Source organism: Saccopteryx bilineata, chromosome 5 (assembly GCF_036850765.1).
Source record: "Saccopteryx bilineata isolate mSacBil1 chromosome 5, mSacBil1_pri_phased_curated, whole genome shotgun sequence".
Taxonomy (NCBI): domain Eukaryota; kingdom Metazoa; phylum Chordata; class Mammalia; order Chiroptera; family Emballonuridae; genus Saccopteryx; species Saccopteryx bilineata.
In genome coordinates, this window is record NC_089494.1 from 63,399,721 (window position 1) to 63,415,528 (window position 15,808).

General features: G+C 42.6%; 1 protein-coding gene and 1 non-coding gene across 20 annotated transcripts in view; one reads left to right on the plus strand and one right to left on the minus strand.

Moving 5' to 3' along the window:
- RAPGEF4 (Rap guanine nucleotide exchange factor 4) overlaps positions 1–15,808 on the minus strand; it is a 328,733-nt gene that overhangs the window by 65,378 nt on the left and 247,547 nt on the right. For all 19 annotated transcript variants that reach the window (XM_066280130.1, XM_066280129.1, XM_066280128.1 and 16 more), the window contains 5 exons: positions 10,891–10,975; positions 9,041–9,101; positions 6,466–6,542; positions 5,899–6,045; positions 3,517–3,632 (listed from right to left, as the gene is read on the minus strand). In XM_066280130.1, the coding sequence (XP_066136227.1) occupies positions 3,517–3,632; positions 5,899–6,045; positions 6,466–6,542; positions 9,041–9,101; positions 10,891–10,975 (486 nt within the window). The remainder of the gene's footprint in view (positions 1–3,516; positions 3,633–5,898; positions 6,046–6,465; positions 6,543–9,040; positions 9,102–10,890; positions 10,976–15,808) is intronic.
- Positions 139–214, plus strand: TRNAS-AGA (transfer RNA serine (anticodon AGA)). Its single transcript has one exon. It is a non-coding gene; the product is annotated as a tRNA-Ser (tRNA).

The window sequence follows — 15,808 nt, forward strand, 5'->3', positions numbered from 1 at the left end:
TTGAAACTATTCTGAATTTCTTAGAGGAAAAGTGAATCAGAAAAAAAAAAAGCATTATTATCAGCACCAAACAGTGATCCTCTTTGAGCTAAAAAAAAGAGACAATTTCTGAGGAACTAGAAGCTCAAAATGTTTCTAGCCCTGGCCGGTTGGCTCAGCGGTAGAGCGTCGGCCTAGAGTGCGGAGGACCCGGGTTCGATTCCCGGCCAGGGCACACAGGAGAAGCGCCCATTTGCTTCTCCACCCCTCCGCCGCACTTTCCTCTCTGTCTCTCTCTTCCCCTCCCGCAGCCTAGGCTCCATTGGAGCAAAGATGGCCCGGGCGCTGGGGATGGCTCTGTGGCCTCTGCCCCAGGCGCTAGAGTGGCTCTGGTCGCAACATGGCGACGCCCAGGATGGGCAGAGCATCGGCCCCCTGGTGGGCAGAGCGACGCCCCTGGTGGGCGTGCCGGGTGGATCCTGGTCGGGCGCATGCGGGAGTCTGTCTGACTGTCTCTCCCTGTTTCCAGCTTCAGAAAAAAAAAAAAAAAAGTTTCTAAATTTTAAGTCCACCCATAGACATGATTGTTGTCATATTATCAACATTATTTAGAATACTGGGCCATAATTATTGCACAGCCTGCCATTTTAAACTCTGGCCTGGCTGGGGAGAGCTCAAATGGAAAACAGCCCCTTGAGAGAGAAGCTTTTTATTCTTCAGGAAACTGACTTTGCATGGTGCATTAGCTTGTACTCATCGATATTTTTAAATGGTGTGCTGAGAACATGCACAGGTTTTTGAATTATGTAAGAAATTTGGATTGGTCTAGAGATCACAAATAAGGAGATATAACAGAAATCAGATCCAGGCCTAAAATGAGTTTAATATACAGAGCTTCTCCTTTTCTGTTCCCTTTAGCTTGATTTCATTTTTTAAAAAATCTATATTTGGAAGGCACTCTGAATGGGAGATGTTGTAACAAGCAAATGCTTTTGATCCTCCTGCCATGAACATCAAAATGAAGAGGTTCTGAAGGAAGGGGACCTCCAGGGACGTCTTGGTCGACTGTTTCAAGGTTAAGGAGCATTTTCAAGGCTTCCCTTTTCAGGTTGCAAAATTTTCCTGAGCTATCTGAAGCAGTATTATTATTTAGTTGTTTGTTTTTCTTTTTCATTGACTTTTTGGGATGACAGTGATTAATAAAATTGTATAGGTTTCAGGTGTACAATTCTATATAATATATCATCTCTACATTGTACTGTGTTGTTCACCACCCCAAGTCAAAGTATTATTAAAGAATGCAGATTTTCACCCTAAAACGGCCTGGTTATATATAAGAGCACTAAAGAAAATCATTGGGGATAGACCCCAACCTTCACATAAAAAATATCTTAATTCTGATTATCCTCTGTGAGCTGAAAGAACAACTGTTAAAAAACATTTGAGCAAGAACAGTTTTAAGAATGGAGAGTAGTGAAAAAAAAATATTTTTTTTTTTACAATGACAGAGAGAGAGTCACAGAGAGGGATAGATAGGGATAGACAGACAGGAACGGAGAGAGATGAGAAGCATCAATCATTAGTTTTTTGTTGCAACACCTTAGTTGTTCATTAATTGCTTTCTCGTATGTGCCTTGACCGCGGGCCTTCAGCAGACCGAGTGATCCCTTGCTGAAGCCAGCGACCTTGGGTCCAAGCTGGTGAGCCTTGCTCAAACCAGATGAGCCTGCGCTCAAGCTAGTGACCTCGGGGGTCTCAAACTTCAGTCCTCTGCATCCCAGTTCGACGCTCCATCTACTGTGCCACTGCCCGGTCAGGCAAAATTTTTTTTAAATTAGGAATTCTGGATGGTCATTTTATAGGTTTGTAAGTGAAAGGATACTTTTTATATAGTCCATTTTATGCAGTTCTTTTGAAATGCATTGGTTTGCCATGCTTATCAGTGTTGAGGCCACAGTGTTTATATAATAATGTGTTTGGCTATAGCAATCTGTGAGGCCATAGGAGGAAAGGCATGGAAGCTGAGCCAGCTGGACTTGAATCCCAGCTCTGTGCAATTATAAGCTTCATAGTCTTGGGCAAGTAAAGTGCTTCTCTAGGCCTAAATCTTCCCATCTGTTGAAAGGGGTTGTAATAAGGGATTACATAAAATATGCAAAATATACTATGGCTATTCAGTAATATTATATTTCTTCCCCCCTTCCTTGGAAATATGTCAGTTCATCCAGATGAAAATGTCTGAGCCTTAGGCTTTTAGTATAAATGATAAAAATTCATTAGGTATAGAGAGTGTCTTTTTAAAAAAATTAATTTTAATGGGGTGACATTGATAAATCAGGGTACATATATTCAGAGAAAACATCTCTAGGTTATTTTGACATCTGATTATGCTGCGTTCCCATCACCCAAAGTCCAACTGTCTTCTGTCACTTAGAGAGTGTCTTGATCAAAGGAAACACCCTCTTTACATGGCAAACAAAGAAAAGCTCCTGGGACGCAGTCTTTTCAACATTTATTTGGTGATATTTCTTTAGCTACGGAATTGGTGTTTTTATTATCCTAATATTGAAAATAAATCTTTATTTTAAAAACAAGATTCCGTGACTTGCTACAATATCTTGGAGCTACATTTCCTAATTCTTATGTATGACCATTCAAATGTTAGTACCTTTGATGAAAAAGTCTCAAGTAGGAAGCTGCTGTAAAAGATGGAGTGGAACACACATATGCTGTAAAGGCCCAAGTTAAACAGGGACCTGAGAAGCAAGTGCCCCTCTGGCATCGGCAGGAATAAGCATGGATGAGGCCAAATGGATGCTTTCAGGCTGCAGTCTACAGACTGTCGTATATTTGAACTCTGTAAAAGATGCTCATTCTGATATCAAGATGCAAACACTTCTTGAGAAGTCCTCCATATGAAATTCAAATACCAAGGGTTCTCATCACCCAGGGCAGCGATTTTCAATCTTTTTCATCTCATGGCACATAAACTAATTACTAAAGATTCTGTGGCCCACCAAAAAATATACTTTTTGCCGATCAGACCAAAAAAAGAGTTTAATTCTGATTTATTCACACCAGATGGCTATTTTTGTGTTGGCTATACTTATTTTATATGTGACAATCTAAGGTCTGTTGTCATTTTTTATTTGACAATCTAAGGGAAAACAATCTAGTGCATGTTTTAAAAATTCGTGTGGCACACCGGTTGAAAATCACTGACCTAGGGGCCTCTGTGTCCCTTGAGCTGCCTGCATTCTACCTTTTCCAAAGCTATTACAGTTGAACACTGTATCCAAAGAGCATTTTCAGAGTAGGGGGAAATACCCGAATTACCGTAGGCAACACCAAGCTAAACATAGTGCCAGAAACGGATACATTATACTCCACAAAATGTATGATTAGTCAATGGAGAGAAAAAAGTCACACACACGGCCATCTTCCATAAAAAAGGAGAACATGCTATTGTAGAAATGATGATACCATGTGAAAAGGTTAATCATAGTCTCGCAATTTCAGTGTTGGATGCAAACCTACTTTTGCTGAGGCTGTGAATTTCCTTGATTAGAGGCCCTGTTCCCTGCTGGGACCTTCTCCAGCACCAAGACGTCTTGGTCATGTTCCTTAAGTCTGACTGTATTCGCCTCAACGTCCTGCAAATACAAATTACACCACATACAGATGCTGTCATTTTCTCAGACAATGAAAAAAAATTTCAAATGCTTCAGAAACTCATTTGGTGCTTGTGATGCTAATTGTTGTGTCTACAAATTAAGTCATTTTCAAAGTCAAGGGCTGGAATGGTCAGAGAGAGGATTAGATGAGGTTTAAAACGTGTGGTTTTAAAGCTCCGCTTTTACCCAGATTCAGAAAATCAGCACAGTAGTAGAGAGGGGTGTGGTTGTGCTCTGAGAAACCCTTGGGAGAGGGCGGTATAGAGGGAAGATAAGGGAGCAAAGCATGTATTCTTTATAAAAATAGCACTCAGCTTCAACAAAGTTCTTTCATTATGATTTTCTTCTAAGGGTATTTATTTAGTTTTCTTACAAGTGGTACTTTTTCTAATCAAAAGACTTTATTTTTTTTTTACAAAAGCGGTTTGAAATGTGTTGAAACATCTTTAAGTTATTTTAAATAATTATGTAAATCATATCAATGATAATGGTCCTAATGTGCTTCTTTCAAATAATTTTTTTTGGTAAATGTAAATAAAGGTAAAGTTTACCTCTAAATTTCAATGTCATTTAAAATAATTTATTGAAAATTTTAACGTGCCTTTTCTCATCCTTTGGCCCCATTTTAAAAGAGATTAGAGCCCTGGCCGGTTGGCTCAGTGGTAGAGCGTCGGCCTGGCATGCAGGAGTCCCGGGTTCAATTCCCAGCCAGGGCACACAGGAGAAGTGCCCATCTGCTTCTCCACCCCTCCCCCTCTCTCTCCTCTCTGTCTCTCTCTTCCCCTCCTGCAGCCAAGGCTCCATTGGAGCAAAGTTGGCCCGGGCACTGAGGATGGCTCTGTGGCCTCTGCCTCAGGAGCTAGAATGGCTCTGGTTGCAACAGAGCAATGCCCCAGATGGGCAGAGCATCACCCCCTGGTGGGTGTGCCAGGTGGATCCCGGTCGGGCGCATACAGGAGTCTGTCTGACTGCCTCCCCGTTTCCAACTTCAGAAAAATACAAAAATATATATATAAATAAATAAAATAAAATAAATTAGGTAAGAACCAAGTCAAATTCCATGTAGTATTTTTTTCTATATTATTCAATGCTATAGGTTTTTATTGAATTCTTTGCATTAAGAGAATGCATTCCTAAGACAAACTTTGGAAATTTTTGCCACCAAAGACAAATGTTTAAGGCTGTGTTGTGATAGGTGTCCATACATAAGGACTGGAGAATGACATTGTAATCATCATGAAATAATGTCAAGTGTACCAGAAAGCACAGCAACTGCATTTTGGACTTTCAGGTAGGATGGACAAAGATGTTAAGGGTGGGAGAGGCAGAGAAGAGAATTGCTCTGTGAACCAGCAGGGAAGGGAACAGAGCAAAGTGATCCTAGAGGGAATAGTGTCTGTGGATGAAATCAAGCTCGGGAGGGATGGGGTATGGCCCACCTGAGAGGCCAGGGGTGATGGGACACTGTCATTATTCCCAGCAGTCCACAATCAAGTCTCTACCAACCAAGGCTGGATTGTTCCTCCTGAGGGACCAGGGACTGCATGGTGGAGAAAGGACAGGGACCATCTCTTCTAAAAATCACCCACTCTCCCAAATACCTTAACAAGTTTAGATTAGGCCCATCTGCAGAGCCAACTTTAAATGCAATTTCCCGGCTCCCTCTACCATCCCAATTATTCTTCACTTACTTGCTAAAGTTTGAAATTCCTTTAGTGTAAATCAATTTGACATAAAGCACTTGAAATAAAAATGGTTAGAGTAATCATGATTCACATTAATTCTCACTAAAATGTAATCACTCAATAAATCACGAGACTGTGTGATGTTACAGAAAGGTTCAGATTTGGGAAGAGATTGGAAGTACAGACCAGAAAGGTTTAGGATAGAGAAAAACATGAGTGAGGAAGAACACAAAAGTGGGAGCCTAGGACTGCGAAGAGAAATGTCTCACTCTAACATGTGCCAAGGAGTCCCCCTATGTCTTCAATTCTCATGGACCAGTTCGGGCGTGTGCAGAGCTGTTAGCATCGCATGCCACATTTGCAGCTTTCCTGGACTGTCCCCTCTGGACCCCAGAATGCACACCAGCACACTGAACATCCCAGGCTTGTGACCAAGGCTCTTTGTTCCTAGCATATTCATTAATCACAGTACTGCTCAATTAACACAACAATCAAATGTTTTCTTTTCTGGCAAAAGGAAAAACGGGATGCTCCTCTGCCACCTTTCGTCTTGGACTTACCCTCAGAATCCGGTTGAAATCCTCTTTGTCTACTCTTAAGAAATGGCAATTATCTTCTCGCAAGACGATAGAGGCAGCTCTTGGGGCATCATTCACTAGTGCCAACTTGCCAAAATCATCTCCTTCATGCAGGGTACAGACCACACCCTGAGGAGGGCAAACATTAAGATGCAGATGATCCCTGAAACAGCCAACACCCGCCCACCTCACGCCACAAGACCCCCGACCCCTAACATGTTGTATATATAAACAGGCTGTCCCCAGGGATGCCAAAATGGAGTTATATAATTAAATTATAATGTTTCATTTTTCTTTCATTGAGTAATATGGGCTTCAGAACAACTTAAATGTACACATTATAATCTATAAGGAGAGGAGCCCAAGAAAGTCAATACTAGTCTGAATATAATAAGTTAGATAATTTATGATTAGAGATGCTATAATGACTTTTCTACATCAAGTAAAGATGTTGTTGCAAGCTTAATTGTAGCACTACATTGTTAATACTTAGAGCCACACTAGTAAACAGAGTGTAATAAATATTCAAAAAGGAAAAGATATACATACCTTGCCATAAATGACTACATTCACTGATCCTTTTAGAATAATGTACCAGGAGGTACCTTCTTCCCCCTGGTTAAACACTAGATACAAAAAGATGAAAAGATTTATGACAAGAATAGAAGCACATCAGTATAAATGACAGCTTATCAAATCATCACTTTTATGTTCCCAGAATTACATATTGATTCCAGAAGGAAAAAAATTTACCGGCAAATACTAACTTATTCAGGTGAAGTATTATTTCCTTTTCTCTGGAACATATTGATATAAGGAAAAGAAATCCCACTCTACCTGCTATGCCCTGGAAGAGCCATTCTGACTAGATATCAATTCAACAGCAATCCATTTCATCAAGCAATACCCTCTCACTCACAATTCATTAATACTTATTATGCTATAGAAAATCAGTTATAAAACTGATCTGACTAGCCCTGGCCAGTTGGCTCAGCGGTAGAGCGTCGGCCTGGCGTGCGGGGGACCCAGGTTTGATTCCCGGCCAGGGCACATAGGAGAAGCGCCCATCTGCTTATCCACCCCCACCCCCTCCTTCCTCTCTGTCTCTCTCTTCCTCTCCCGCAGCCAAGGCTCCATTGGAGCAAAGATGGCCCGGGCGCTGGAGATGGCTCCTTGGCCTCTGCCCCAGGCACTAGAGTGGCTCTCGTCGCGGCAGAGCGATGCCCCAGAGGGGCAGAGCATCGCCCCCTGGTGGGCAGAGCGTCGCCCCTGGTGGGTGTGCCGGGTGGATCCAGGACAGGCGCATGCGGGAGTCTGTCTGACTGTCTCTCCCCGTTTCCAGCTTCAGAAAGAAAAAAAAAACAAAAAACAAAAAAACAAAAAAAAACTGATCTGACTAGTAATGTGAAGTTTGAATACTACTTATTGTTTATGGATATAAAACTACACATATATTTTTTAAATGGGTTGGAATGATAAGCACTACATACAGAATAGGTATCACCTTGGGGAGAGAAAGAGAAGACTAAGATAAAAAAGGAAACAAGGGGCCTGTAACTATATGTATAATTTTATTCTTTAGAAAACATGATAAAACATCGCATCTTAGGGTTGAATAAAGATAAAGAAGGTGCTTGTAATAATCTGTTTTGTTTGAAATATTTAAGTATTTCATAATAAAATGAAAGCAACCAGTAAGTTTGAATGAAAAGAATAAAAGAGAAGTTGTAAATCACCAGTGATCATAAAAATAAAAATACTAAAACAAACCCTTGAAATTTCAAGAAAGGACATTCTTACTAAAATAAATATCAATGCTAGAGATACCACGTTTGATGACTGAAAAACATTTTGAAATACAATTTTTATAGCTATTTTTGCTTTTACAATTCGTGTTCCCTGCTTATTTGACTAACACAACTCAGTCTGAAAAAATAGCAAGATTTTTCAAAAAAAAGTCTCTTTGGTCCCTGGCCAGTTGGCTCAGTGGTAGAGCATTGGCCTGGCGTGCAGGAGTCCCGGGTTCAATTCCCGGCCAGGGCACACAGGAGAAGCGCCCATCTGCTTCTCCACCCATCCCCCTCTCCTTCCTCTCTGTCTCTCTCTTCCCCTCCCGCAGCCAAGGCTCCATTGGAGCAGTTTGCCCGGGCGCTGAGGATGGCTCTGTGGCCTCTGCCTCAGGCACTAGAATGGCTCTGATTGCGGCAGAGAGATGCCCCAAGATGGGCAGAGCATCGCCCCCTGGTGGGCATTCCAGGTGGATCCCGGTCGGGCGCATGCGGGAGTCTGTCTGACTGCCTCCCAGTTTCCAACTTCAGAAAAATACAAAAAAAAAAAAAGTCTCTTGGAACATTAACTGGTGTCCATTAAACAAGTGTTCTGTGTTTCACTAGGTTTAAGAGGTATGAGTATAAATGGAGTGAACATTTTTCTTTATTGCGAACTTCAGATAACCCTAATATACTAATGTGTATAATTCCCCAAGAGAAATAAGAGGTGACATTTCCTGACCTGAGTAGACCACTAACCCTGCTTTTCAAGGACTTTGCACATTAGTGGGGAAAGCCAGCCTGAATACTTCTGTTCACATTTATTGATATCAAATGTCAATTTCTTGCTTCAAAGTATAATCTCAGAATTAAATTGCAATCTGGATTCTGGAGAGATCCTAAATATTAGTACTGTATAAGTATTTGGGTCAAAGAAATTCTTTGGAGCTGATAGTGGAAATAAGAGAAGAAAAAGAAAATCATTCTAATTAGCAATCTCAAGGAGAGGATCAGTTTCTCTAAAACCACCAACTAAAGCGAGGTCACTGTGAAAAGGTCCTGCCTGAAGAGCAGCAACTTCATCCCACCCTCTTTAAACACTGCTTTGACCCAGTCAGTAGGGAGTGAGCAGAGACTCGGGCTGGCAACTGCTCCCACGCGGGTCCCGGAAAACAACTGCGCTGCAGAGTAACGGACACGTGCAGGAGTGACCACTGGTCCCGAAAAAGAGAGGGACGCCACGATGTCCTGCCAAGTCTGCCCTGGGCCCAAGAAAGGGGAGCATTTGCAGGCAGGTTCCCATGGCATATACCCGCAAGGGGACCAGCCAGGCGCCAGGTCCGGCTTTTACTTACACACAGTGCCTCCTTTGGCATGAGACTCAAAAATGAGAACACCGGCTAACTCCCGTTTCACCTAGAAAAAAAGAGAAAGAATGTGGATGGGCCAGATTTGGGGGTAAAGGGCCATGTTCCCTTTCTGAACGGTACTAACTGTACCCTTTCCTCACACAGCTGTCTTCCACTCCACTTGCTGCTACTGTCGTCTACAACCACTTTCACTAGATTTGCCACTAGATTCTTGGAGCTTTTACAAAAGCTATTTTGTAAGCTGATTTATACAAGAAAAGTGCCCTAAAGACTTTAAAATGCAGTTTCACGTGTATGCGCGAGCTGATTTCACTGCCCGCTTCTGTCTCGGGTGAGGAGGTGAGAGCATCTATAATATCCTACAACTCTCTCACTATTAGAGACTCTTCCTGCATCCCACATAACGTATTTCTGCAAACATGTTGGGAAATTCAATGTCTTGGAGTTGAATAATTCAGCCTAAATAAGTAAGCAGAATTCTATTCCAAGCTAGCTAAGAAAAAATTTGAATTCCAAATTATGGCTCTATCTTGCTAAGAACCAAGGCACTTGAGCATTTCCCACAGTGCCTGGTACCTGTGATTTGTGGGAGAAGATGAGACTATCCACAGTCCTATCAATTCCATCAGGACTGGGGAAGCCAGAAGAGGGGCATGCTGGGGCCTGGAGCTGAGGTCGGGGGAGGGCTCTTCCCTCACCTTCCTCTGCAGTGGGAGCCCAGGGTGCTTACATTTGCAGTGGCTCCCCAGCTGTGGCTCCCAGGCACTAGACCTCCTCCCTTCCCCCATGGAGGAAGTGAGGATGACAGGGCAGTGGTGGTGGGAGGGGAGGCGGGGCTCCACCATACCCCTGGTTACTCCATGGGGACGGGCAAGCTTCTGGACCCCCAGCAGTGCGGGGGAGGAAAGTGAAGGCAGCTCTGCTGGGTTGCAGGGGGAAGGGTTGGAGCTGTTCTGCTTGGGGCTGTGACAAACGCTTCACTGCTTTCTTCAGAGACCCGAACCCTACCCCCGGAGCAGGGACCACAAACACTGCTACCATGTGATAGCATCATATCACTTCACTTAGCAAGCTGGGAACGAAAGGCAAATTAGGAACACAGATGTTGCTGAGGGGCTGTGGTATAATCTGTGAACACTGAAACATCATTTTATTATTATTATCGCAATATGAGCATATAGGAGATGTGTTCTACCTGGAAATCCTGTTCTCTCTATTGGAGGAGGTATTACTGTCCTTATTCAGAGGACACATTTCTGTCCACTGCTTTTCTAAATACTCACTCACATAAAAGTTTAGAGTCAGATTCAGTCACTGGCCATTTTTTGCTACTGGGTACTGTCATTGTGCCCTACCGTATCTGAAGTCATGCTCTCTTGAACCTTCAGCTTCCTTTCTCAGTAGGGCAGCACACCTGGGTAAAACTGGCCCCTTGGGCCAAGACAGGTCACCTTGACTCCTCTCCTTCCTCCCTCTGGCTCTATAATTCATGGAGGGCTCTCAGAGCTCCTCTTAAGGCCTGGCTCTCTTGTCTCAGTGTGCAGGTTTCAAAGTTCAGATTTGGAAGGATGAAGCATAGGCTCCAATCCTACTTTCATCACACTGCTTTGGGGTTTAGGGGATGTGGGCAACTCCGAATGACGTGACAGTGCTTGGCCCCATTACAGTGATTGTTCTTGGGTATAACGTACTTAGCACTTCCTGAGAAAGACTAGGGATAATTTATGAGGTAGAATTCAGACATTCTTGCCCCCAATTCCATAACACATTCCTCTAGTCTTAACAGTGTGTTTAACTTAAAATCCCCCTGGCCATGCTCATAAGAGACAACTTACAGTGGTAGAAAGATGGGATAAGGCTTTAATGTGAAGGAGCTCATCATAGATAATTTCCAAGTCATCCATAGTCCTCTGGCCGGGTCTACAGAGAAAAAAGTAACAAGGAAATAATGAAAAAATGCCATCACCAGAGCTTAAAACATGGAAATATATTCAAGGGTCAGCAACGTAACCACAGATTTCTTATGAGTAGTTTCTATAAAAAGATATTGGCAGTTTTTGGCCAGATTGTTCTATGGATAGAGCGTCATCCTGGTGCACTGAAGTCGTGGGTTCAATCCCCAGTCAGGGCACATGCGAGAAGCAACCAGTGAGTGTACAACTAAGTGGAACAACAAGTTAATGCTTCTCCCTCTCTCATCTCCCCCTCCTCCCTTCCCCCCCCTCTCTCTCCTCTCTCTTTCAAATCAATGGGAAAATAAAAAAGATATGGGCAGAGGACGAGATTATGCCATTATAATAAAGGAATTTTTGAGATGAATGTGTTCTAAAGGAAGAAAGTACACAAAGTCCCTTTCTGTCTCAGAGGGAAGAGCAGCTCTGCTCACGATCTGGTTGGCTAATCTATGTTTCACTCTATAGATCAGTGGTCCCCAACCTTTTTGGGGCCACGGACCGGTTTAATGTCAGAAAATATTTTCACGGACCGGCCTTTAGGGTGGGATGGATAAATGCACAAAATAAAATTATGCGACCGGCGTAAAAACTGTGGTATTTTTAAATATAATTGTCGAACTTATGAGGCAAACGTCAAGAGTGAGTCTTAGACGAATCTAACAGAGGGAATCTGGTCATTTAAAAAAAATAAAACATCGTTTAGACTTAAATATAAATAAAATGAAAATAATGTAAGTTATTTATTCTTTCTCTGTGGACTGGTACCAAATGGCCCACGAACCGGTACCGGTCTGCGGCCCAGGGGTTGGTGACCACTGCTATAGATGATTGCTCTAAAAAATTGCTTTACATTACCATCTTAATCAGTAACAACAAAACTTGTCTTTTAACACAACTAGAAACAGTTGATTTCATCAGCTGGATGACTGATCCAAATTCCTTGGGATCCTGTGTGGTATCTTAGCCTAACAGAATAATAATGCTTCTGTCATATGTTTCAGGTTATGTAATAAGCTCACCATAGAACTTGAATAGAGGAAGTATAGAGACTCAATACTTTCTTGCCTATCCCTGAGGGGGTAAAGGCATGAGATGAGAAGAAGGAACATAGTAGTTAGTGTCTGGTATTAGAAAGAAAGGGGAAGAAGGGAGGTATGTATGCCACACTTCCCAAACTGCTTCATGGACGACAGCTGTTCTATGAAGTGTTAATTGGTATACTAGTTATCTTCTTTCCCTATAGTTTATTATAAATCTACTATCCCATCGTCTGCTTTTAAGGATAGAGTATGTGGATGTTATGGGCATTTTGGCATGGGAGGATAGAGACACCATCTTTCATGTCTATAATTATTCTGGAATCACTAATAGTGTTTAATTATAGATCAATGAGAACATATGATTGGTCGGGAATTTAGATTTTCTGTTGATCTCTGCAATATAAGAAACCCTGACTAATATGTTATTGAAATTTTAAAGCAAATTCATTATTAATTCTGAAAGTGCTAGGAAGTCAATCTCCACATTAATGGAGAGGCAGCATTTGCTCTCAGCTAACTGCTAATCATATATGTTATCTATTACATAATCATCAGTCTATTTTATGCATTTTGTCCTAAAATTTCAATAATTATGATATTATTCAATGTTACCATATATTATTTAAACCTTAGTGAGCTACTGATGGTGTTCCACCTATAAGTATATTATATTTTTAAAAAGTGTTTTATGGTCAAATAAATTTGGGGCCAAATAAATTGGTGTATTGAATGGAGCGCTGGATTTCAAGTCTGAAGATACAGTGTTAACCTGAGTGCAACCCATCACCAGCCATGTGACATAGGAGCTTCACCTCACCTGGAAACTGGGGGCAAGCCTTTCTGGGAGAGATGTGAGAACTAAAGACAGCAATAAATGTGAAGACCTGCGTATTTATTTATGTAAGTGGAAAAAAATGCCCAGCGGAATGATATTCAAAATGCAAACCTTTGTGTAAGAAGTTAAAGGGACAAAGTACAACATTTGGGCCAGCAAATTACATCTGAAATGTAGTCAATTATAGATAAATACTCTGAGCAATCCAAACTGAACCATAAGTATTGTAAAATAGTTAATTGGATTAAATACTTTCACAGCCATTTATGATATGGGGAGATGACAGATCAAGTGGGCTGATAGGAGAAAGCAAACTCTTTGCACACCTTGTACAGCACTTTCTCAAGGACAGTTTTGTTTTTGTTTTTTTTGTATTTTTTTGTATTTTTCTGAAGCTGGAAACGGGGAGAGACAGTCAGACAGACTCCCGCATGCGCCCGATCGGGATCCACCCGGCACGCCCACCAGAGGCGATGCTCTGCCCACCAGGGGGCGATGCTCTGCCCCTCCGGGGCATCGCTCTGCCGCAACCAGAGCCACTCTAGCGCCTGGGGCAGAGGCCAAGGAGCCATTCCCAGCGCCCGGGCCATCTTTGCTCCAATGGAGCCTTGGCTGCTGGAGGGGAAGAGAGAGACAGAGAGGAAGGAGGGGGTGGGGGTGGAGAAGCAAATGGGCGCTTCTCCTATGTGCCCTGGCTGGGAATCGAACCCGGGTCCCCCGCACGCCAGGCCGACGCTCTACCGCTGAGCCAACCTGCCAGGGCTCAAGGACAGTTTTAATGTGAACAAAAGAACATGGTGTCCCTCTCTAATCGTATCAATGGAGGATATATTTCCTAATTGTGACTATGCAAAGGCAGGCACTAAATCCATGACCCAGGGAGATGCCAGCCAGGCTCAACTCCTGACAAGGATCACACCACTGTGCATCAATCTAGTACTTAATGGTGGAACTCAAGTATGGGACCCAAAATGCACCAGAGGAAAAGCTATGGCCGCAGGGCTCTGAAGGAGCCTGGCCTTCTTAGCAAGGGGTCTAATCTACTACTTGACTTAGACATGGGATTTTGAAATGTGGATCCTTGGGGATTTACATGTCAATTGAGTCACCTCAGTCCATCTACCACAATAGAGGCCCCTAAGGTGAAAGAAAGCCTCAAGGTCAGCGTAATAGGATTATGGCTCTTCAGCACAAGAAGCCACCCTGCTGTTCTTGCTGCTTGACATCGGCAGCAGATAGTATGGGCCCTCCTAGAAGCCTGGCTGGAGACAAGACTCCCCTGTCGCATTCTCACCTCCATGCGATGGACTGTTATAGAGAAGGTAGAAAAACTCAAGTGGGAGAAGAAAGGGTTAGAACTTAGCTATAAAATCTTAACATTCAAATTTGGAATTTCTGGAGCAAATCTCTGTGAGTTTAGGAAGAGTGTTTTTACATAATACCAATAGAAAATCCATATTGATCGGTTCTCTTTTTTTCAGATTTAATTGATTCCTTTTTTAAGGCTTTTTTTATATTGATCAACTCTTGCAGATTAAAAAAAAATACTGTTTTTAGAACCTACACATCATATCATATTAAAAATGATTGTATATTGTCCAAGAGTGAAAACATATGAGAAAGAACTCCATAAGATCCTCATGCAGCATATTAAAATTTTAATATAGCTGGTTCAAGGCAGCCTTCTGAGTCACTGAGGCAGGCCGAGGGCCTGCACCACAGCTGCCGGAGAAGAGAGGCAGGGATGGCAACATTCGAGCCGTTTGTGAAACCCAGTCAACTTCCCACGGCTGAGCAGCACTGAGCACTGACAGCTGCTCTCTTCTCCCCATGCTCCCACCCTCCTGGCTGTCTCTTCCTGCTTTTCTAAATATTTCTTCCCAATGTCTTTTTTGGTCTATTGTCCTTTTGTTCACCTTCTAAATTGTGCTGTGCCCCAACATTTTGCCTTCAGCTCTGTTCTCATTTTGTTCAGCTTTCCCTCCGGGGAAAACTCCCCAACTTTCATCTATGTAATGCTGAGACCTAAAGCCTTATCTCCAAACAGACCTCTTTCCCGAGTCCAAGAGCTTCCGGCCATCTCTTCCCGATAACCCACAAGTGCCACAAGTCCAGTCTGTCCAGGGTGCCCCCTCGTCACCACAAAGGCTCTTTCAGTGCAGATTTCAATGTACTTTTGCAGACCTTTCTTTCTATCTTCCCTCTCTTCCTACCTTCCCTCGTGTCTGATCCCTGCTCTGCCCACACCAGACATCTCTCCATCCCTTAACCGTGCTGTGCCCTTTCTTGTCTCCAACACTTTTCACATGCTCCTCCTCTTTGTGCCTAGGATGCCTTTTCTGTGTTGAACCCAGCTCACATGTCATCTCTGCCAGGTATAACTGGTTCTGCAACCTTTATTCTTCCATGGCTCATGGTCCTACTACCATGGTAATTACAATATACTGTGAAGAAGGTTACTTGCTTAAATAGTCATAACCCTACAACTGCACCCCTCAGGGAAGCAGCATCTTGCAAAGGGGACTGCACTGGAAGCAGAAACTGGATTTGAGATCTAACTTATGAACTTCCTACGTGCCTGGTCAGTCTATTGCCTTGTTTCTGCATCTATAAAAAGGAAATAATAAATAGGATTGTTGTAAAGATCAAATGAGTTAATATACACGAAGCGTTGACACATTGAAAATATAGCACAAACATAGGGTGAATAATTATCAGGGTGGATTTCAATATAGTTTATCAGATGAATGAATACTCTAGTTTTCACACGTCTTGCTGAGTTCAGGGTCTGCCCAAAGGATATATAGCAGCCATGCCACAAACCAGTTCTTGCTTTGTGGCCTGAGAAGAACAGGACTTATGCTTTGTTATCCTTCCTATTCAAGGTCAAGTAAGACAAGGTGGCCATGACACAGCTCACTTT